The following is a 25438-nucleotide window of genomic DNA, read 5'->3' on the forward strand; positions in this document are numbered from 1 at the left end:
AATTGTACATCAACGGGAAGTACTCTGTTTGTTTTTATGAATGAGTTTGCAAGTAACAAAATATGTGGCATGGCCGTGTCTTTTGCTCGCACTGACTTAGAAGCTAAAATTTCTTACATCGCCAAAGAACCGTAGACGTCAGTATCTGACGTAAATTTCAGCTTCATAGTCTTACAGTCCGTGAGGAAAAGGTGTCTTCACAGTCGGACGGAGAGACAGTCAGACGAATTGACAACAAATTTCTTGGGTTTTGTTTTTACCGACTGACACGTGGCGTACAGAACCATAAAAGGGACAGAATGGAAACTTTGGAGCAGGGGGTGCTTCCTTCTTCGGGCTCGCTCCAACTCTGCGTCGCCTACCTTAGCCGCTGGCGGGTCGTGATGTAGACAGCTGCAATGAGGTCAAGGCGGAGGGGTGTCTATACGATTTCATACACCATGTGGTCAAAAGTGTCAGGACACCCCCAGAAACATACGTTTTTCATATTAGGTGTATTGTGCTGACATCTACTTCCAGGTACTCCATATCAGCGACCTCATTAGATATCATTAGAGAGCAGAATGGTACGCTCAGCGGAGCTCACGGATTTCGAACGTGGTCAGGTGACTGGGTGTCACTTGTGCCATACGTCCGTACGCGAGATTTCCCCACTCCAAAACATCCCTAGGTCCACTGTTTACGTCAAGGGAAACGTACAGCACAAAAGCGTACAGGCCGACCTCGTCTGTTGACTGACAGAGACAGCCGACAGTTGATGGGAGTCGTAATGTGTAACAGGCAGACGTCAATCCAGACCATCACACAGAAATTCCAAACTGCATCAGGGTCCTCTGCAAGTACTATGACAGTTAGGCGGGAGATGAGAAATTTGGATTTCATGGTCGAGCGGTTGCTCATAAGCCACACATCACGCCGGTAAATGTCAAACGACGCCTCGCTGGTGTAAGGAGCGTAAACATTGGGTGATTGAACAGTGGAAAAACGTTGTGTGGAGTGACGAATCACAGTACACAATGTGGCGATCCAATGGCAGGATGGGGGTATGCCGAATGCTCGGTGAACGTCATCTGCCAGCGTGTGTAGTGCCAACAGTAAAATTCTGAGGCGGTTGTGTTACGGTGTCGTGTTTTTCATGGAGGGGGCTTCCACCCCTTGTTGTTTTGCGTGGCACTATCACAGCAGAGGCCTAAATTGATGTTTTAAGCACCTTCTTGCTTGCCACTGTTGAAGAGCAATTCGGGGTTGGCGATTGCATCTTTCAACACGATCGAACACCAAAATGCACGCACAGTGGCGGAGTGGTTAGATGACAATAACATCCTTGTAATGGACTGACCTGCAGAGAGTCTTGACCTGAATCCTATACAACACCTTTGGGATGTTTTGGAGCGCCGACTTCGTGCCCGGCCTCACCGACCGACATCGATACCTCTCCTCGGTGCAGCACTCAGTGAAGAATGGTCTGCCATTCCCCAAGAAATCTTCCAGCATCTGATTGAACATATGCCTGCGAGAGTGGAAGCCTGTCATCAAAGCAAATGGTGGGCCAACACTATACTGAATTCCAACATTACCAAGGGAGGGCGCCACGAACTTATAAGTCATTTTCAGCCAGGTGTCCGGAAACTTTTGATCACATAGTGTACATGGCAGTAGGCGTTCGAATAGCTATTGTGTCTATGTTCTAGTGCACTGTGTTTCAACTCATGACGTATAAATATTAAATAATTAAAGAAACACCTCAAAAGTATTAAAACCTCAGAAACGGTCACTCTATCACCCAAACACACTTGCGAACTGCCTTTTAAATGGCTTCCAGGTGCAACGATGATTTGATTTTAGGTTTTTCATATAACTATTGGCACAATTTAAAAATTTTGAATGCTTTAGTAATTTGCTCATTCAGAAGTACAATTTTACATCAAGACATGACGTTTTAATTTAGTATTTCATTACTGGTAATTTCACTCGCAACACATTTTGTAGATAATTTCCTCATATGCCACTGAATGTACCTGCAAAATACATCATTGTACGAGACAAATATCAGGAGATATGACGTCATGAGCTTTGAAACGTGCGAAAAACAAATTACTCAGACTTTGTGCAGTCAGTGTTGGATGATGAGAGCAGTTAACGACTTCCAACAACTTTTAAACGTATTTTAAAGTTGTTTTTATTTTTTTAATGGGAGTGAGATTCTTTGATGATCTTCCTCCGGGATATCGAGTAACCGTCCCTTGGTTGCAGTATTAATACTTCCAGAATCTGTATATGATAGTTTCTGTTTTCAGTAATGTTTGTACCGAAGGTAGTTTTATATTGGAAATGTGTCTGCTCTTCCAAAAGTGTTTCAAATCTGTGTGATCTATGTAATACTGATCACAATCACCACAATTAATTTTATATGCACCTGACTTCATGAAATTTCCACTTTAAGGTTCAGTTTTGTGACTAAGAGGTTCCTCAAGATATTTTTTGTTCTACAATATGTCCTAATGCTTGATCTCTTAGTGCTCATTATCTTTCATGGCAACGTACTTAGTTTATGTAATTCGATTAGCATTCTTGAACAGTTTATCTCCGTGTTCTTCGTTCTGATTTTTTCGATTTTTATTTTTCTTTGATTGTTAGTGACATCGGAGGTTTGTAGTCGTTCACTGCGGCGATTTAATTCAGTGCTTCAGTTTCATTATTTAAGTGGCTTCATGGTAATGGAAAGCTTGCTAGGCGGTACTTGATGGAGTTGGAAGAACCTCATTTATTGCTATGACAGTTACTGAGAGGGTTATTTATATGCAATACAGGTAAATCCCGAAAACACATATGTTTAACTTTCTGATTAGAACTAGGTCAACCTAGTTAATATAGTGAACATTCTCTCATTCAAGGGTGAAGTTGATATTCGGGGACATGGAACTCACAGTTTGTCATCCCGCATTTTGATGATGTACGCCTTTAATTATACTTCAATTAACAAATGTCAGTCTGCTCATTTCTGCTTGTTATTCCGCGTTTCACTGATGTATACCTTTAATTATGCTTCCATTATGAAATACATGCCTGCTCATTTCGAGTAGAACTATGTCTTTTATCTTCTCCGAAACGCTTCCCACGTATCATTCAGCTATGTCTTTAACATTCCCTTTTGGTGTATTTTGTTTTATTTTGTATGATATAAAATAATCATACAACTGGGCGCGCCTTTAAGTCGTCTAGCACATCGGCGTTTGCGTCTGTCCTAAGAAGTATCGTAACAGAATGTACAGCAGCTTCAGTGGAACAGTGCGTGCCTTACGAGTATACCACAAGTTACTCACCACAACGTCGTTTCAACGGTATGTCGTCCGCATATCGAGTCTAGTGGTAAGCGTCGCTGCAGCTAGTTTGAGGGGTCCTGGGTCCGATTCCCGGTCCGAAAGGAGACTTCCTTCGTTCGGGGCTGGGTGTTTACGGCCTGCTAATCAATTCCTCTTACCTTCATCGACGCACAAGTCACCGATGTGGGGTCAATAGAAGGACTTGAACTGTAGCTCTGAAGACGTTTTCGTGATAAATCTAACCTAGTAATCGTTGTGTATTCACTGCTAAATAATGGGAATACCGTTTTAGATGTTTCCAGTTCACTTAAAGTGAAGTTACTACATCTGCTCCATTCACCGTCACCGCCAACCATCCCGATATGAGGGCCTGAGGATGGTCAAAAACCGACTGAAACCGCTTACCATCAAAATAAATGTTCTTGCAGGCGAGACTGTTCGTATCGATTTTAAACTACTTTTTGCCAGATGGCTGTTCTCGGCTAGAAATGTTCTATAGAATTATTGAGGGCAAAGTAATTCCAATTTACTGCATTGGTAACCATTCCCAACAGTGTTGAAATATTTTGCGAATAAACTTTTGTGTTCTGCCTTACGGCAGTTCTTGTCATGGGGGAAGCCTCGTCTGAGAGGTCCAACGCAAGAGCGTCTAGGAAAGTGGTTCCAGTGGTGGTTTCCCGTTGCCTTCCACTGATGATGAGGAAATGATAATGAGGACAACACAACACCGAGTCCCTGTCTGGAGAAAATCTCCGACCCAGCCGGGAGTCGAACCCGGGCCCCTTGGCGTGACAGACCGCCGCGCTGACCACTCAGCTATCGGGGCGGACTTTTGCGAATAGTACACACAATTTTGTGTGTCGCAGCAAGCCTAGATGACAGTTCAACAGTTTTAAGACGAAAAGGAATAAAAGACATTAGCTGCCTGTGGGATCAGTGCAAATGCTCGAACGCTTATGGGAATCGCTGAGATGACGCGAGTAACGAGGCTAACTAGCAGTGGCTCTACATCAGTAGTGTGTGCTTTGAGTTGAGATGGGAGGCGTACTATGGTAGTTGGTGTGTTTGTCGTGACCACTGGGTCTGGATGCCATAGTGGTGAGCACATCTGCCTAGAAAGCAGGAGGCCTGGGTTCGAATCCCAGTCTGGCTCAAATTTTCAACTTGCACCATCGACATAAATCAGTGGCCACTGGCACCTAATGTCTTTAATTCCTCTGTGTCTCGATTCATAGTGGTTGCAGGATCAAAATGGTGTCTGTTCTTTCGGACATTTCTTAAGGGACAGACACTACATGTATCAATAGTTTTACTTCTGGGGATGGTCGAGAGGTAGTTGCAACATGCATGAAGTATAGTAGTTCACTTTATTGAAACTCTTTAATGTACAATACTTAACCTGGATGCAGTCCACCTTCAAATGAATGACGATACTGAAAGACAGTCAACTATCTCATTAAATTAACTATAGGCCTAATCTTGTCCGCTCTCGGTAGCTGAATGGTCAGCGTGACGGATTGCAATCCTCTGGGCTAGGGTTCGATTCCCGGCTGGGTCGGGGAATTTTCTCCGCCCAGGGACTGAGTGTTGTGCTGTCCTCATCATAATCCTATCATCTTCATCGACTCCAGGTCGCCGAAGTGGCGTTAAATTGAAAGACCGGCACCCGGCGAACTCTCTGCCCGACTAGGAGCCCTAGCCATACGATTAAGTAAATCAATAAACCGTAAATCTTTGGCACACAATTCTGACTAATAATACTAGCTCGCAGCCTGGATCCGAAGTACGATGATGCTGCTATCATAGTCGGCTGTCACTGAGTGGCACGAGCGGTGCTGCGCTCTGACGTAAGTAGACTTCCAGCGGCGGCGGCTTGTGGAGCCTTCGCCGATGCCTCTCATCCGTGGCTGCGTCTGGCAGCGACTGTCTTCAGCTTGTGGTTCCGTCGTGGCGTACCAACCTTAACACTGAACCTCGCTCTTCAGACGAGCTATTTCCAGAGTGACGTTTTCTTTAACAAACTTGGGTGATTCGTCAGCGCGCCAGTTTGACAAACCAGTGGAAAGAGAACAGCTAATTTGTCAAACAAACCTTATCATTCGCAAGGGCCGTCAGTTCGCAGCACTTTTTTTTTTAATACTCTGTATTCACCCCATTGACAGCACACGTGCGAGTCGTCGTTTTAGCTTCTACCGCCAGCATTCTTTGCAACATCGTACTCGCTTCCACGCACCGATTTAAACTTGCCTTCGGCTCTGCGCAGCACTTACAAGGGAACCTCCTCATCGCACCCCCCTCAGATTTAGTTATAAGTTGGCACAGTGGATAGGCCTTGATAAACTGAACACAGATCGATTGAGAAAACAGGAAGAAGTTGTGTGGAACTGGGAAAAAATAAGCAAAATATACAAACTGAGTAGTCCATGGGACACATAGACAACATCATGGACGATGTAAGGTCAGGAGCGCCGTGGTCCCGTGGTAGCGTGAGCACCTGCAGAACGAGAGGTCCTTGGTTCAAGTCTTCTCTCGAGTAAAAATTTTACTTTCTTTATTTTTGCATAGTTATTATCTGTCCGTTCGTTCATTGACGTCTCTGTTCACTGTAATAAGTTTAGTGTCTGTGTTTTGCGACCGCATCGCAAAACCGTGCGATTAGCAGACGAAAGGACGGGCCTCTCCAATGGGAACCGAAAACATTTGATCGCAAGGTCATAGGTCAACCGATTCCTCCACAGGAAAACACATCTGCTATATTCTATACGACACTGGTGACGGCATGTGCGTCACATGACATGAATATGTTGTCGACCCACCTAACTTGTACACTTGGCGAATGGGTAAAAAGATTCTTCTACCTTGCCCGATTTAGGTTTTCTTGTGGATGTGATAATCACTCCCGAAAAAGTGATGAAAACATAAGAGTTTGTCACATAAACTGAAAATAAAAAATTAAACTTTTCACTCGATGGAAGATTTGAACCCAGAACCTTTCGTTCCACAGCTGCTCACGTTACCACGAGACCACGGCGCTCCTGCGTTTCCATCACACTTAAAGTTGCTTATCTTCCCATGAACTACTCAGTTTGTATATTTTGCTAATTTTTTCATAGTCCCACACAACTTCTTCCTGTTTTCTCAATTGATGTGTGTTCAGTTTTTCAAGGCCTATCCACTGTGCCAACTTATAACTAAATCTGAGGGGGGGTGCGATGGGGAGGTTCCCTTGTTAGTAGCAGGGTGGCGGGTTTCGCCAGATGGCACAATTCCACGGACTCCTGTAGAACGCTAACAAGAACGTGTAAACACGCACTTAGCGGACTCGGTGTGTGCAGCCAGGGAGAGGGACGGCAGTCGTTGCCTCCTGCCGATTACTCCAGCATCTGCGCATGCGCTGTCTGCGGCGGGTCGGGCGTCCTTTCTGATTCCCTTCCTCTGTATCTAGGAGGGTCGTGCCGAAATGAATGCCTCTCATTTTTTGAAGTGACTCTGGATGTCCGTGCCAGAAGTCGTTGGTGTAGTGCTAAAGCTTAACCCTTCCTCCTTCCTCTGTCAGGTGGTTCCGTTGTTCCGCGGTAGTTGGCGCCAGCAGAGGAGTGTTCCAAAATGGAGTTTGATATGAAAGCGCGTATAAAACAAAGATGTGTGACTGAATTCCTCACTGCTGAATAAATTGCGCCAATTGAAATCCATCGACGCTTGCTAAATGTGTATGGAGACGATAAACAGACGTGAGCAATGTGAGGCGATGGGTACAGCATTTTCAAAGTGGTTAGAAGGGTGTGCATGACAAGCCACGGCTCGGTCGACCGTGCACAGCCGTCATCCCTCGCAATGAACAGTGTCTTGATCAACCCACCGTGCTGAGCGGCGGATAACGACCAGAAAACTGTGTGAAAAGCTGAAGGTCGGCTGTGATGCCTTGGAAAAAATATTGGAACATCTTGGTTATGGCAAAGTCTGTGCGAAATGGGTCCCACGGATGCTTACAGAAGAACAAATAACTCATAGAATGGAAATGTATCCGACCCTGCTGGACCAACATGAAACTGAAGGTGACAGTTTTCTGAAAAGCATCGTCACCGGAGATGAGACATGGTGTCACCAATGATACGCCCGCTAATCCCGCTGGGCAGAAGAGGCGATTAGGATTGTGGAAAGGGCCAAATAAGGTTGGGGGCAGTTTCACCTTAAAATTGTAATTTATTGTAATTTAATAACACATTTACAACCAACGCGGCACATAGCCGAACTTTTACAATCACGAGTTTGAAACTCAAATCTCTCACGCCTTAAGACCTACAAACAAGAAATCGAAAAAATCAACAAGGTAAATTTTAAGTGACTGAAAACTGGTAGTTACAATTACAAATAAAATAATTAAAATATATAGGTATGACAGCTAGGCTGAAAGCCTCAGGGCAAAAGTGGATAGACAAACATAAACAAGATGCAATACAAACGGCTGAAGGCCCACAATAAAATTTCAAGATTTTAAAATAAATAACCACAACCTTTCAAAGGCAGAAGGCTGCAATGATTAAGCCTGAAAGCCAATTTTAAGAATAATGTTCCAGGCCGCAATGTTTCAGCTTGAAAGGTCATTTTAAGAATAAGGTTCCAAGGCTGACGGCCCACAATTAATTTTTCAAAATTTTTAAGAAAATATAACCATAGGCCTTAAGTTTTAAGTAGCTGAAACCGGACTAAAAGAAAAGACAGTACAACGGCAATAACCTTTCAGCAAATATCCACTTGCCGGAATTCGAACTTACTTACATAAAACGCAGTAAAACCAAGGCTTTTTCTTTCATCATCGGCTATGATAGATTATAAACAGACAATTAAACACCGGTGAGAAATCCAGTAAGGACAACAGCACTCAGAAGCCTCCAGGTGGTCGGTCTGACCTCGTTCACTTAGGTGAGACAGGTAGTGAGCCCAACTACACTTGATCCGTCGGACAGCCACGGATCGACCGACAAACGTCTTGCTTGCCACCAATCGGTAGACGAGAATGCAAGCACAGAATGTTACGGGCGTGATTATCCACAATCAAATATGTATATGTAATACGTTGTCAAAACTACATACCGTGTTGGACAGCGACAATAGGTGAGGAAAGGACACTGCCTCAAATTACGATAGTGGCCAGAACAGGTAACCGGAACACTAACGACCACAAGGCAGAAAATTCAGTTGGTGCACTTGAATTGTATCACCAATGTAATTAATTCCACCACATGGCGGCTAAATTTCAGCAATACAAACACTCACTGTTGCTCACAGGAAAACCTCCCCAACAGCGAACCACCGAAACGAACAACATCATTGGACGTGGCTTGGGTACTTGAAACCACTACTCAACTTTGACGTCCAACATCGTTGGGTGAACCACGAAGCTCGTAGCGATCGGACAGCTCCACACACACTCCGACACTGCACAGGGATCGCCAGCGGACTCAGTCGACTGCACCGCAGGTGCTGATCCGCAGCAACAGATCGACTCTTCTCACAATGCTGACAACATCTAAAATAGTCGTCAGTTGAAATAACGTCAACTACATACACAACCTGACCTGAACGATACCCAACAGTAACTAAGTACGCACGAAGACAAATTGGGAGTCGATGAACACACACACACACACACACACACAGCCGACTCATGATCAATCGGCGAGCCAAAACGCGTCGTCCGGTAGGACGACCAACCGACGATCCACCAAGACCGTGGCCCGGCTCAAGTGATGCGTGGCGGCAATGGTCGGGCGAGCCATGTCGACGCAGACCTCACTACAGCTCCAACCCGACTGCACTAGTTCCACATTACAACTCCCCGACTCGCAGGTCTGGACTGCGCTCCAGACGCGTTCCAACTGACTGGCAGACCCGAACTCGCCACCCGAACTGGCTTACGACAGTCAACGACCGGGAAGTAATAGCAGTCGAGCAAAGATACTACCAGAGGGGATATATCGATATGTGCTGCTAGCGCCGGTCTCGGTCAGGCAAAGCAGCAACTCAGTGACAGTAGTAATTTAAAGTAACGTAATGAGGTGGAAGTACGTCAAAAACAAGGTACGTGATGGCGGGAACACGAGATACGCACGGCTCAACGACTACGAGCTGGAATCCAAAAGAAAGTCCACGGAATGGCGACATGCGAATTTTCCGTCGAAGAAGAAATTCACGACACAGCCGCCTGCAGGCAAAGTGATGTGCACAGTCTTCTGGGATAGCTAGGGTGTGGTTGTTTTGAATGTCCTGGAGCCTGGAGAAACTGTCAGTTCAGCACACTACAAGACGGCACTGACGTAGCTGAAAGCCCGAATTGCCAGGGTAAGGCCAGACAAGCAGACCAACTTTCAGCCGGCCGGAGTGGCCGAGCGGTTCTAGGCGCTACAGTCTGGAACCGCGCAACCGCTACGGTCGCAGGTTCGAATCCTGCCACGGGCATGGATGTGTGTGATGTCCTTAGGTTAGTTAGGTTTAAGTAGTTCTAAGTTCTAGGGGACTGATGACCTCAGCAGTTGAGTCCCATAGTGCTCAGAGCCATTTGAACCGTTTTTTTTTTAACCAACTTTCACCTGCAACTCGATAACGCCATGCTCCACTCCAGTCCTACGGCCATGCAACTCATCGCAAAATTCAGCTGGACTGCCTTACCACATCCACCCTACAGTCCCGATTTAGTGCCTTCAGGTTTCCATCTCTTTGGGCCTCTGAAAGGTGAACTACGTGGCGAATATTTTCAAGACTTGGCTGCTGTTGTCAAAGCTGCATGAAGTGGTGAGCCTCAGATGGTTCAGATTTTTACTAGCGCGGCATGAAGCTCTGGTTCATCGTTGGCAAAAGTGCGTAACGAATGGTGGTGAGTATGTGGAAAAATGACAGTCTATAGCTGAAATACTGCTCTATTTAGCTGCGCTGTTGTGTTCTATGTATCTCCTGTAGTTTCCATGAATAAAAAATAGCAGTCATTACTTTCGGAAGGACCCTCGTACATTCGTACTCCTCAAGGAATCTTAGCCGGCCGGAGTGGCCGCGCGGTTCTAGGCGCTACACTCTGGAACCGCGCGACCGCGACGGTCGCAGGTTCGAATCCTGCCTCGAGCATGGATTTGTGTGATGTCCTTAGGTTAGTTAGGCTTAAGTAGTTCTAAGTTCTAGGGGACTGATGACCTCAGAAGTTCTATAGTGCTTAGAGCCATTTGAACGCATGAATCTTACGGCGTGTGATGGGGGATATCGTTCTCAACTTCTCTGTTCCATTCGTGATTGGTGCGTGGCAAGGACAAAGTTCTGTACACTTCCGTATGAACTCTAATATCTCCGATTTTATGGTCGGCGCTTTCCGCGAAATGTATATGAGAGGAAGTAAAATGTCGCCCGACTGTACTACGAATGGCCGGCCGAAGTGGCCAAGCGGTTCTAGGCGCTACAGTCTGGAACCGCGCGACCGCTATGGTCGCAGGTTCGAATCCTGCCTCGGCCATGGATGTGTGTGAAGTCCTTAGGTTAGTTAGGTTTAAGTTGTTCTAAGTTCTAGGGGACTGATGACCTCAGAAGTTAAGTACCATAGTGCTTAGAGCCATTTGATTTTTTGTACTACGAATGTACGCTCCCAGAATTTCAACGTAAACGATCCCTTTGAAACACAATGCATCTCTTGTAGCAACTGCCACTGGGGTTTGTTGAGCATGTCACTGACACTCTCGCGACGTTTCAGGGATCCCGTGACGAGAAGTGGCACACTCCGTTCAATATTTGGTAAACCCTCGACTAATCCTGATTGGTAAGGCTCACACCATGATGAACAATACTCAACAACCAGTCGAATGCTGCTAGATCCGAACTTTGAGAATTGTGCCTTGATCCGACCTTTGGGAATTGTGCCTTAAAAAGTCAGTGAGATAATGTCGGGGCATGAAATAAAGACCTAAATTATCACCCTTCTGAGAAAAATAGAAGTGAACCATAAAGAATGACATGTAATGTACGAGTATTTATAAGTACCAAGAGGGAAGAATAAGACTGGAAAACCAAGAACAAAGGGCTCATATTAAAAAGGCTGTGCGACAGATGTAGCTTTCCGCACCTACCGTTCAATTATGCATCGAAGAAGCAAAGATGGAAATAAATAAAGGTTCAAGAGTGGGTTTGAAATTCAGAGTGGAAGGATATCAGTTACAAGATTTCGTTGATGACATTGCTATTTTCAGTGAAAGTGAAGAAGAATTACAGGATCTATTGAATGAAATGAAGTCTAATGAGGACGAAATATGGATTGCGAGTAAAATGAAGAAGATTGTATTGAGAAGTAGCTGAAGTGAGAGTAGCGAGAAGCTTAACATCATAATCTGTGATTACGAGTTAGATGAAGTTAAGGAATTCCGCTACCTCAGAAGCAAAATAGCACAAGATGTACGAAGCAAGAACAACATAAGACCCGATGCGCACAATTGTGTGGTGCGGTTATTTGCGTTGCACCATCATATTATTCCGCTATGCAGTTGAGTCCCAAGTCACACGAGTGTGCAGGAATCGCTGTTTCATATACAACTCGATTTATATCGATATCTCGTTACAGACGCGAGATATTGTGTCTTAATCTTTGGTAATTTTCAAGATGGCGGGTCGGAAGCATGTCTGTCCAGGTAAATGTTTATTGTTGTTTATTTATTGCGTTGTGACATTTGGAAAACTGTGTTTGAGATTCCGAAAGGTGTACAGAAGTAAATAAAAATATGTCCGCCACAATTATTTGAAAACTTTCATGCTACGACTGTAACATCCACACGCACAATTGTGCGTGTTGGGACTATTTTACCGGCATATGGTCGTTTTCGGCCGATGTTTGTGGTTACGATTCGGAACAGATTACGGAATAGATAAGTCATTTTACTATTGTATTTACGCATTATTTTCAAAGTTCGTTTGTTTGTTTCGTTTTAGTACTTCCTGACGAGGAATTTCTAGCCATATTAGATGACTCTGAAGTGGAAGTCTTCAGTAGTGATGACGAATTGTTAGATACAACTTGGACTCTTCCAACAATCAAACCTAGACTTGGAGGAAACTCTGAATCTTCCGATGAGGAGGAAAATTGTATCAATGCTTCTGCAACAATACTACCAGTTGCTCCAGATGTTCAGGACAATTTTCCCAGTCAACACAGTAGAAAGAATTCTAAAAAAAACAGTGGAAACACATCGTCGTTTGTCCACTTGGAGAAAAAAAACCATTCACCTCCAAAATTTTTGCGCACTCAGAGAGTGACGTAGGACAGGAAATTAAAACTCCAATGAGCTTTTTCAGTGAGTACTACCCAGAAGATTTTTTTCAGTTAGCATCTGACTGCACTAACAGTTACTACTTTTCGAAGAAAGGGAAGTTGCTTCATACAAATCCTCAAGAGATAAAAAGGCTGTATGGCATGCATGTACTTATGGGATGCATTAGATATCCTCGTACACGTATGTACTGGCAGAAGTCATTGCGTATGCCAACTATTGCAGATTGTATGCCTATAGACAGGTCCTTCACTCTCAGAACAGCACTGCATGTTGTGGACACTAGCAACATTCCACATGAATCAGAAACTAATAGATTGTGGAAAGTACAACCTGCAATTAATGTTGTACGCAGTGCTTGTTTGAGACTTCCACGCCCCTCTGAAAATGATTATTCCACTGATGAGCAAATGGTACCATTTACTGGACGCTGCACGTTGTCTCAGTATGTTCCAAACAAACCGCGCCCTTTGGGAATTAAAAACTTTGTTTTGGCAGCAACGAAAGGTTTAGTACACGTTACTTATAATCCGTCTTGATTGCAAAATTTTGTTATTCATATGACCGGTTTCGGTTCATCCATAACCATCTTCAGATCTGATATTTCAGTTACAGGAGTAACCCATCCAAATCCAGCCACTTTCACATGCTGCCTTGTGTGACGCAGCATGTGAAAGTTGCAGGATTTGGACGGGTTACTCTTGTAACTGAAATATCAGATCTGAAGATGGTTATGGATGAACCGAAACCGGTCATACGAATAACAAAATTTTGCAATCAAGACGGATTTTAAGTAAGATGTACAATCACAGATTGCTGCTATCCCATCAGACATTATGTTTGTTTTTGGAAAGGTTTAGTACTTTATTTTGAATTTTATCAAGGTAAATCAACTCCTCTGCCAGATGTTGGCCTTGGTCTTGGGCCATCTGCAATACTTCGCCTTGCTCAAACATTACCTCAAGGTGCAAGACTATATTTTGACAGATATTTTACAGCTTTGCCATTATTGCAACATTTACTTGACCTAGGGCTGGAAGGAACAGGAACCATAATGAAAAACAGAGTGGAACCAGTTCACCTGACAGAAGAAAAAAGACTGAAGAGAGGAGATATGGAAGTATTCTGCAGGGGCGATGATAAAATAGTCATTGTCCAGTGGAAAGATTCAAAAGCTGTGACCCTTGCCTCTACTTGTACAGGATGTGAACCTGTAAGCAATGTCGACAGATGGAGTACACCAGAAAAGAAGTACATCTTAGTGCCATGTCCTGCAGTCGTAGTGAAGTACAACCTGTGTACGGGAGGAGTGGACCTCTGCGATCAAGTGATGGAGACCTACAGGACTTTCTTGAAGACAAAAAAGTGGACTTTAATAGTTTTGATTCATTTACTTGATTTGGCTTGCGTCAATTCCTGGTTACAATATAAAGTTGAATGCGAAGCCAATAAAGTGCAAAAGAAAAACACTTTAGATCTTCTTGGATTCTGACAAGAGATTGGGGAAGCGCTAATTTCTTCTTCTTCAGGACAGGTACATGAAAGTGAATCTGATGAAGAGCTACCAAATAAAATGTACAAACCAGCACACACACCATGTGATGAGAAGCGGCTAGACGGATATCATCACTGGCCAAATGTTGATGAATTGCCTTCAGCTCGTTGCTGCAGGCAAAGAAATTGCAAAAAGAGGACGAGAACAAGATGTCTGACGTGTAATATTTATTTGTGTTTGTCAAAAGACAGTAATTGCTTTCGTGAATATCACTGCAAAAATGGCATAAATATGTAAGATAATCCCGACCCACACAATCGTGTGGGTTCAAAATTTGTATCAAAATTAAAAAATAAGACTTTCTAAGCAATTGGTCCACGATTCTACGTTTTTTAGTTACAAAAATGCATTTATTTCAAAATTTTCATATCAAGTTTGGGTGGGGGCCTGAAAGGGCTAGTACAGGCAAAGGGGGCGTTCCTGGCCAAAAGTCTATTAGAATCATACATAGGCCTTAATTTGAGGAAGTAATTTCTGGGAATGTAGCCTGGAACACAGCATTATACTGTAGTAAATCATGGACAGTGAGAAAACTGGACAGAAGAGAATAGAAGAGGTTGAGATGTGGTGGTACAGAAGAGTGCTAAAAATTAGGTGGTCGGATAAGGTAAGGAATGAGAGCTTCTTCACAGAACTGCCGAGGGAAGAAATGTACAGTGACAAAAGGGAGGGTCAGGATGATGGAACACTGAACATCAGAGAATAATGTCCATGGTACTAGAGGGAGCTGTAGAACTCTATAGGAAGACAGAGACTGGAATGTATCCAGAAAATAATTGAGGATGTTGACTGTAAGGGCTACTCAGAGATGAAAAAGTTGGCACAGAAGAAGAATTAATGAAGGGATGCACCAAACCAGTCAAAATGCTGATGAGTAACTTAAGAAGAAAAAAAAAAAACCGAAACGCTTCCAAACAACTCAACAGTGTACTAACTGGCGCGGCAAGAGGATTCTCTGCCAATGAATGGGAGAAGGGAACGTATTTTTTTGTTTGGTGAATGCTTTTAGCACTCGAATCAACGAAGATATTGAAGCAGGTAGGTTTTTTTAATGGAATCGAATACTTTTTATAACTGCATTCGATTGCTCTTGAGAAGACACTTATAATGATGTTGACGTTGAAACCTGTCATAAAAAATTGGAGGAAGGTCCTTGAATTTGAGAGCACGGTGACCAGAATCAGCATTAGCGGTGCAAACACCGCCAAGTAGAGCTCTCGTGTCAGTAAATCAATACATTTGCCTTTTTACTCGTCTGCATTCCAGGCCACTCATTTCTGCTTCAGCATTCGTTGAGTGCAGACATGTACACCAATGAGGAGAAGTTAGAGATACTACTTTTATATGATGAATGTAAAAGAAATGTCGTAAAAACAGTGCAGCGGTGCAGGGCTATCTATCCGGATCGCCAGTGTCCGACGCGCCAGGCAATTCCACGAATTATTAAGACACTAGTGCGAACAGGCTGCCTGAACGTCAAGAAGATGAAAAGAAAAAGTTAAGGATTATAACGAGGGAAGAAAAGCATACTCCAGTGTATTTTATTTTTGTATGTATTTATAAATGAAATGTAGCCTCGACAATTCACCGTATCCGAAGAATATAATTTATTTTGTCAATCTACTTTAACAGTGATTCATAGAACTGTATAGTTATTTTTGGACACTTATCGAAAACATTGTAAACAATTCTGATCGAATAGTATAAATATTTACTTAGTCTTGTTTGCTGCAATAGAGCCTGGTTGAAGGATGCATCCTGTATTTGTGCAGAGGCATTGTGATGTTTTGTCCCGATTTGAGGTGCTGCACAGTAAATTGGATTGCTGGCGAGCGTCTTACGCCATTCATATTCGTAAAATGTATACTCACACGAAGTATTATATATCAGAGCTCTTTGTTCATCTCATTTACGAGCACTTAAGTCAATGTGAGAGCTTATTAACAGATAACACATGTATTATCCTCTAGTATGTTATAAATAAATATTCCCATCCTATCCTACTGCCCATTACAATCATAGCTCTATTTAGTAAGCTGTATGATGTCGACAGATGAAAAGACTTTACGATATAAAGCTTATAAGTTGTATCCTTGGTGTGCACTATCTTTGCTACGTGCACAGGCGGTATCTTCAGTATATGTATTTTAGCTCCACATGTTGTCAGTGCACCTGAACTTTTATTTGTGATAGATTATCAGAACGATGGTAACATTGAAAATGCAGCACATATTTAACAATATTTTACGATGTAATAAGTGTCGTACACATCGGATCTTGTGGGACTCTCCCAGTCGAAAGGCTGCTTTTTAACCCCACATTCCGACAGAGTGAAAGTTGTATACATTTCTCACAAATTTTTATAATTACGCTACTATCTTAATGAAATGTTTGTTTAATTATGTATATACACCCTGTGCTTCATTTTTGTGTTTTTTTTTTTTTTAGGTAACTTCTGCAGTGTTACTTTAAAATGGCCCTAAGGCCGAAATTGCAATCGTAATAATGAGTATTTCACACAGTCTACGGCGACTATGATGTCTTTTAAGAAATAAAGAAGATTGCAACTGACGGAGAACACGAAGAAGCTGTCGCTACGACACTGATGAATCAGCACAGTGGCAGGAGACATAGTGCAAGAAATGTATCAGCCAGACGAGAGTCATTCGCATCCTGCATCGACAGAATTTCCGTCCCTGTCATCTGACAGTTAATCAGGAACTGGATAGTGATTTCGAACGTCGTACAGAATTTTGTCGGCCCTTCAGCAACTGAGACCCCACGTTTTCGCAGAATGTGCTCTTTACCACTGAAGCAACGTTTACTAACCACGCTAATGTAAATTTGCGTAACATGCACTACTATGAAGCCGAAGATCCGCACTGACTTTGTCAGGTGCAACATCAACGTCCGTGAATCGCAAACGTATGGTGCGGCATCATAGGAAATTACATTGTGGGACCTAAATTCATCTCAGGCGTTCTAGATGGACATTCGTACGCACACTTTCTGACGAACAATCTGCCGGTTCTTCTAGAACTGGTACCACTGGATATTCGATAGCGTTCTCGTTTTTGGCTGCAAGATGATAGTTGTCCAGCTCACTCGCCCCATGTTGCAACGCAAGTACTTTCCAGCACGTTGCATAGGCCGAAATTCAAATGGCCTGTGAAGTCCCCCGATTTGACTCCTCTTGGTTTTTTTCTTTGGGGAGCCCCAGACTGTAATGATGCCCCAACAACGCCAGACGATATGTGGCGTCGACTCGCCAGTGCATTCTCTACCACATCATCCACTGTAATTACATCTGTTCATCGTTCTCTCGAAAGGCGATTGCGAATGTGCATTTCAGTCCATGTTCAGTTGTTTCAACACAAGCGTAAATAAAGGACAAACTTATTCGATTGTAAAAGAAAATTTGCATTATGTGATTTGGGTGGTAACCAAATTAGTAAATTGTGTTTATTTAATATACGTGTGTACGAAACTGCATTGCAATGTCAAGTAAGTCTACGGCGTGTATTGCACGTAGCCGGTAGTACTGTCATTGCGCGCTTACGTTCAGCGTGGAACAACGTTTCCTTAATAAGAATATTTATTTTTCGGAGTACAGGTGGCCAACAAAGTATTTTCAATAAAATGCTCAGTGCAACGAAATGTATCCATTGTGATATAATATAGAACAGTGTAGGAAGAGACTGATGTGCGACAGCATGTATTTTACCTCTAAGAAGCGCAGAGCAACGTATGGGAAAATACAGGTCAAATTTTCCTTCTAACATTGAGACATTTAATACAGTAATTACTTTTTGCAGCGTATATGAGGCCTTCTTATTTTTGAAGAAACAACAGCTGATTTCTCTGTCGGAGGTCACGTAAACCTGGAAGGATCACTTATGTAAAATAGTTTTCCTAAGCGCGTTGTGATACGCTAGATTTTAGCCTCTGTCGTATTCCCATATATAACATTTGCAAGCGGACCTGCATCTAGATTGTAATTTGGTTCAAATGGCTCTGAGCACTATGGGACTTAACATCTGAGGTCATCAGTACCCTAGAACTTAGAACTACTAAAACCTAACTAACATAAGGACATCACACACATCCATGCCCGAGGCAGGATACGAACCTGCGGCCGTAGCAATCTCGCGTTTCGGGAGTGAAGCGCCTAGAACCGCTCGGCCACCGCGGCCGGCTAAATTGGTTCAAAGGGAAATAAAGTTTTATTTATGTAGCGCATCTCTAGAATCTTTTTACGACACGTTTCAACGTATATGATCGCTACATCACTGTAACTGTCTTCTCAAGAGTTACAGAATGCAGCTATAACAAGTATACGGTTCCATTAAAAAAAAGTACTTGCTTCAATATCTCCGTTGATAACAGCGCTAAAAATATTAACCTAACAAAAAGATACGTGCCCCTCGACGATCTAACATTCGGTTAAAATCGCATTTCGATATGCGTAACCGATGGTCAAACAAAAGGGTGTTACGTCTTACATGACTCAGCCGGTATATATACATAGTATGTTTCAGAATTTTTATGGTACACACTACCAGAGGCTGTTGTAGACGGGATCTAGTTGATAAGTATATCGTGTCTGCAAATTTCACCAAAATGACGCTACAGAGTGTAGCGTTATAGGCGCCGGCGCCTGTAGATTATGAATGTACAGGGTGATTTCATGACGATGGACAAGATTAAATGTATCAATTTGAGGTAAGGGTCCCAGTACCGGAAACGAACGACATGAAATTTATAAATGAAAACCGTTGTGGTACTTCTGACAGTGGAATACATGTACAGGTACTGTTGCTAAGATTGTTGGGTAAGCAACTTCCAGACGTGGTCGTATGGACCAACTCAAGGAAAAAATTTCAAGTAAACAAACGGCCTAAAATTCATAGCTGACGAGCTATGGGCACTTCTTTGTCTTTGCTACTGTGGAACACATCACCTCTATTGAAAAAGTGCCCATAGGTCTTAAGTATGCATTTTAGAGACAATGTTTACTAGACATTTATTCTTGTTTTGGTCCACAGTACAACCTCTAAATGTTGCCTACGCTATAATCTTAGCAACAACAGTACCACAACACGTGTTCCACTGTCACAGGTATGAGAACGGTTTTCAAACTTTCGATTAGTTCGTATTCGGTACAGGAGCCCTCACCTCAAATTGATGCATTTACCCCTGTTCACCGACCTAGACAGTTTGTAACGTCATTACGGCATCACCCTTCATATACATATATTTCCAGGCACCTGTTTCTATAGCTTTGCCACTCTATAGAGTCGTTGGTTGACGTTTCCAGACATGGACTATGTACACCTTCGTTTACCATGTCTGGAAACGTACCGTTTCCACGCTACAACGATTTGAAAACATGTTGGTAACGCGACCACTTTAGGCGTGATGTAGTTCATCAATTGTTTTACAGTTCCACTCATTACCAGCCACAGAAACTACTCGTGTAGTCGTTGACGGGTTCTGCTCAACATGATGCAGAACAGTTCATCCAATTTGGGTGTGCGGCGTCTCCTCGCGAAGCCGTTGCGTAACTGTTGCGAAAAGGATATGCGATGGTGTCGGCGATTCTGGTAATGGAGACGAGCAGCTCGTCCGTTACCGTGAGCGTCTCCATTCAGAAGGTCCACGTCGAAGTATTGTGCAACGTCTACTCAACCATGTTGCTGTATCACAGACACGTGAATGGGGCTCTAACGGGGTCAGAGAGATTGGATAGACGACAAATGACATCAGTAGATTCGACGTAAACACCTTCCACCATGACTACCCTGCTGCACACCTACCTAGCAAAGCCCTCCCGGCTAGCCGCGCGGTCTACCGCACTGCTTCCCGAACGGGAAGGCGTACCAGTCCCCAGCAAGAATCGGCCCGGCGGATTCGTGTCGAGGTCCAGTGTGCCGGCCAGCCTGTGGATGGTTTTTAAGGCGGTTTTCCATCTGCCTCCGCGAATGCGGGCTGGTTCCCCTTATTCCGCCTCAGTTACACTGTGTCGGCGATTGCTGCGCAAACACCGTTTCCACCTACGCGTACACCATGATTATTCTACCACGCAGACAGTTGGGGCTATACTCGTCTGGTATGAGACGTTCCCGGGGGGCTCCATTGGGGGCCGAACCGCACAATAACCCTGGGTTCAGTGTGGGGCGGCGGTGGGGTGGGTGGAACGCTGTAGCGTGTTGTGGGGTTGTGAACCACTGAGGGCTACGACGGGACGAAGCCGCTCCCTCGTTTGTACGTCCCCGGTTTAATACATACATACATACATACCTGGCGAACGTGTTTTCGAATGGCTGTAGCATGGAAACGGTACGTTTCCGGACATGGGTGCCTATTCAAAAGATTATGTAGTCGCCCCTCTTTACAAGACCTAGATTTTTCTACCGGGAATTTCCGGGCACCTTATATACGGTATATATATCTGCACTAGTAAATGTCTACTCTCCTTCCAATTCACACAAAAGTTTTAGGTTTTGTCGCAAAAAGAGGCTGTTTGGACCTGAGGAGGAGACTTGTCACTGTATCACTTTATGTTATATGAATCACTGTTTCGGTCACACCCCACTTACTAAAACTAACAACCATTATCAGGAGCAGTAATTATCAGATGTAAGAATGAGAAAACAAACTGACAAATGTCAGTAGGTTTAAAAAATTAACTTCTTCTGCCAATAAAGGAAATTACCTAAAACACGTAGGCGCATAATCAATACACAGAAGAATACGATGAGGGAGTGCATATTTGTAGATATAATAAAAGCTTACAATGATTGCCACCACAGACGCCAAATATACTTCAAACTCGCGCGCCTCAACCAGAGAAACACGCTACGAAACAAATGAATACTACACAGCCACAATGAGACGTAATGGCGGCGAAAACTCTGCCTATGTTTCGAAAAATCGGGGACAGTGCAGTGTCAAGCAACCACAGGTCACGAAATCAGCCTACTCAGTTCCCCATCAACATATGAGAAAGCACCACAATATCAAAACCGTAAGTTACACACAAAAAACGTGATATATACTCATTTCCGCTTGTAAATGCATAATAAACAGAAAAACAAAAATTACGTTTTGGTGTTTGCAGATGAGAAGTTGTAGATTGTGTAGCAGAATAGTTACCAAAATAAATGTCCAATAGCATCATGTAAGGTATGTAAACTAATGCCTGCATTCACTCTTTTTGCCAATTAAGCTATAAACAGAACTTTGACATAATGTTATAGGGAACAGACAGGGCATCAGGTCGTTAATACATATATCAACTGTGAACTATGAACAAATGATGTATAATATTTTACAACAATTATTCATTCACAATTGTAAATATTATCTGCCAAAAGTTTCGCTAAATTTTAATATGTAACAACTATTTTACAGACAGAAAATAAAAAATAACCCACTGAAGATAGCACAAAAAGTACTGAAAGATGTCTGTGTGAAACAAAACGGTAAAGAGGTTTCTTGCATAAGGCTGGAATTCCTCGTCCAGTTTCGTAGCAAGCACGGACGTAACAAGATGATCCGGTAAAACTTCTGAATTGCATATCTTAAGAGCTATGAAAATTTTCCTATCTTCGCTACTGTGAAACACATCTCTTCCACTGAACAAGTGGTCATAGCTCTTAGCATGTGCATCTTAGAGCCCATGTTTTCTAAAGAATTTTTGCTTCGAATAACCATTCCTGTTATATCCCCAAATATTGAGGCTCCCTTCTCGGACACCCTGTATAATGCATAACAGAAGCATGAAAACAATTTATAACGAGAATAAAGGCTGTGCCCGTACAGCTGATTGACAAAGGCTTTACATAGAAGGTAGTTCATGCAACTGCCACACAAGTTTACTTATTTATTTTTCACTCTCGACATTTCGTTGACAGGGAGCCAGAAACTTTTTAAAAATTTCATGAAACGTTGACTAACGAATCTATTAACACTTCCAGTAGATATATTTGGCGGTTAGTTTCGAATCAGCTGATTCATTTTCAAGCCTGACCTTCGTGAAGCTGTACTGAAAGTGCCCGATCTTAATAATAAATATCAAAACAGCAATACATACTTTATAAAACGTTCGCATGACTTTCACATCCACTAACTTAGACTCTGGCAATCATTCGGCGAACATTTTACAAAGGATGTATTGCCATTTAGATGTTTATTAGTAAGATCAGGCACTTTCTGTGCAGCCTTAGTAGTAAGCCAGACTTGAAAATTAACCTGTTGCTTCGAAACTAGTCGCCACACCTATGTATTGCGACAGTCTACAGATTCTTTAGTAAACGCTATACGAAACACAAGTTTAAAACTCATCACATACAATGCGAGACATAAAGCGAAAGTAAAGATGATTTAAAATAAACCTGAAAGCATAAGTGATGTAAGCTGACAGAGGTTAGAGAGGGAGTTGCTTGAGGTGGGTGCCTGCCCTTACCTTGGTGCCTGTGTCGGTGCGGGTGGTGTCCAAACGTGGAGAAGGTGGAGGCGGCGGGGGAGGGCCCCGGGGGCAGCGGGGGCGGAGCGCGGCCCGCGTCGTTGCTGCTGCTGCCGCTCTGGCTGTGCGGGTGCATGCCCTGCCAACACAACACAACACACACTGCGTCACGGTACATCAAGGGCTCAGAGAGGTGTACATTGCTTTCACAACTACCACAATACCTATTAGGTTTTTTTTCATCATTATTGGAATGTTCGTACATTTATATCGATTTATGGAATCCAGTCAAGAGTGATATATCTTTATAGCGCAACCGTTTTGATCTTTGTGTGTTTTCTCACCCACTGTAAAAAGATGGATGTGTGTAGTTGTACCATGTTTTGTACTTAACTTTTGTTCTAAATAAATATTATCAACATGGTAGCAGTTCGCGGTTGTAAACCACAAACGAAATGTGTCCCTCAAAGTAATAGTGATCGGTTGTAAATTAAATGGAAGACTGTTATACGAAGAAGTGTGATTTGTGAAACTGAACATGGCTGATATTAAGAAACCAGTATTTGATGGAGAAGACTACGGGAACTGGAAAAGAAGGATGGAAATGTACCTGAAAATGAAGAAATGCTACACAGTGGCTTCAAGAGCGAAACCAAGCGCGGACAAAGCGGATACGTGGGATGAAGAAAATCTGCTTGCAATGAACTACATATACGGAGCAATTTCGAACAAGCAATTACAATTCGTGAGTGATAAGGAAACTGCATTTGAAATAATGAAAAAGTTTGATGATTTATACTGCAAAGAATCAACAGTACTGCAAATTGTGTGGAGAAACAAGTTGGACAAACTGAGGTTAAAAGACTATAGTGATACGGCAACATTCTTCAGTGTCTTTGAGAAAACAATAAATGAATTAAAATTAGCCGGTGCAAAAGTGACAGAAAAGGAGAAGGTAAGTTGTATATTGAGAACATTGCCGGAAACCTTGAGCTATATTGCGGACCTGATCGATGTTTTGAGAGAAGGAGATCAGACAGTGGAATATGTTAAAAGTAAACTTCGGATGATTGATCTAAAAGAAAAGGATGAAAGCGAATGCGTAAAATCCAATGCATTTCATGTTGAAAAGAAAACTAGTATGAGCTACCAAGAGCAATTGTGTTACGGATGTGACAAACCAGGTCATATAAGGATGGACTGTCGCCATTCAGGAACAATCAGAGATTCAAGGACACGTGGCGGACATCACCGAGGAGGCGGTCGCAGCCGTTGGCAACATGGACAGAGTGATCACTCCAGCGGGAACAACTGGTCATTTGGTCAGAGTAAACGTCATGTTACAAGGGGAAGTCGTCATCGTGGACGCCGAGGATGTCAACAGAACGGAGCATGAGCAGCTTTATAACAGAGGTACAACCTACAGTGATGTGTAACAACCTTCAGTCAGGTAACAATGTACAGATTGATTGGATATTGGATAGTGGTTGTACAGATCATGTTGTCAATAATGAGAGTTATTTTTCTGAGTACGTAACCTTAAGAGAGCCTGTAAATGTTAAAATTGCAGACGGAAAAGTCTTGCAGGCTACAAAAATAGGAAATATAATTAGTTATTTTCCAGTTTATGATGATATGGTTGCAATCGAAATGAAAAATGTGTTTTATGTCAGAGGCATGGACAGAAATTTGATTAGCTATGCTAAAGTAACAGAAAAACATGAAGTTGTATCTGTGGGCAATACTTCAAAGATTTTCGATAAATATAGTAACTTACTTGTGATTGCTTTGAAAGACGATAGGCTGTATTAAGTGACAAGTAAAATCTATAAGGAGGAGATAAATGTAAACACTGTCAGCAGTGGGGATAGTATTTCAGCTAAAGAAAAATGGCATCGTACACTTGGACATGTAAATTTTAACGATTTGAATACATTGTGTAAACAGCAGTTAGCTTATGGATAGCCAACAAATTTAGAATCAGAATTTATGAAATGTAAAGTCTGTATTGAAAATAAAATGTACAATTTACCTTTCAAAAACAAAAGAAGCTAAGCAAAAGAAACATTGGAGATTATTCATACTGATTTAAATGGGCCTCACTCAACTTATGGTTTGCATGGGGAAAGATATTTTCTCACTTTCATTGATGATTATAATAAAGCAGCTAGAGTCTATAGTATTAAATCTAAAAGTCAAGTTTATGATTTTTTGTGGAATATGTAAATGAAATTGAAAATTTAACTAGTAAAACTATTAAGAAATTGAGATGTGACAATGGGAAACAATATTTAAATTCAGATGTGTATCAGTTTAAAAGACAGAAAGGAATCATATTTAATGCATGCCGTCCCTAAATACATGAATTAAATGGTACAACTGAAAAATATAACAGGTCAATTATGGATATGTCACGATGTCTGATATCTGAAGTGAGAGTAGATAGGCGATTTTGGCCAGAAGTGGTATGTGCAGCTGCATACCTTAAGAACAGAACTTTAGTTAATACTATTGAAAAGAAAACTCCTTATGAGATATTATTTGAGAAGGAACCTGGTGTTAAACATTTAAAGTTACATGGAAGTAGAGTTTTTGTACGTGTACCAGAACAGTTGAGGAAGTCAAACTGGGACCGTAAAGCAGACTTGGGAATTCTAATAGGGCACAGTGAAGTTGGGTACAGAGTATTGGTTAATAACAAAGTTATCATTGCCAGACATGTTGATATGGTGGAAGAGAGTGTCAGGTGTATTGATATTAAGGCATCCAATTCAAGGACTGAACATTTTAGTGTTTC

At 42.5% G+C, this 25438-nt stretch overlaps 1 protein-coding gene across 1 annotated transcript in view; it reads right to left on the reverse strand.

Moving 5' to 3' along the window:
• The window catches only part of LOC126416850 (translation initiation factor IF-2-like), a 148937-nt gene extending 126050 nt beyond the window's left edge, over positions 1-22887 (reverse strand). The window contains exons 1-2 of the mRNA XM_050084733.1: positions 22866-22887; positions 22642-22780 (exon numbers count right to left, since the gene is read on the reverse strand). Of these exons, the coding sequence (XP_049940690.1) occupies positions 22642-22780; positions 22866-22887 (161 nt within the window). The remainder of the gene's footprint in view (positions 1-22641; positions 22781-22865) is intronic.
• Positions 22888-25438: the final 2551 nt, after the last annotated feature.

Source organism: Schistocerca serialis, chromosome 8 (genome assembly GCF_023864345.2).
Source record: "Schistocerca serialis cubense isolate TAMUIC-IGC-003099 chromosome 8, iqSchSeri2.2, whole genome shotgun sequence".
In the NCBI taxonomy this organism is placed as follows: domain Eukaryota; kingdom Metazoa; phylum Arthropoda; class Insecta; order Orthoptera; family Acrididae; genus Schistocerca; species Schistocerca serialis.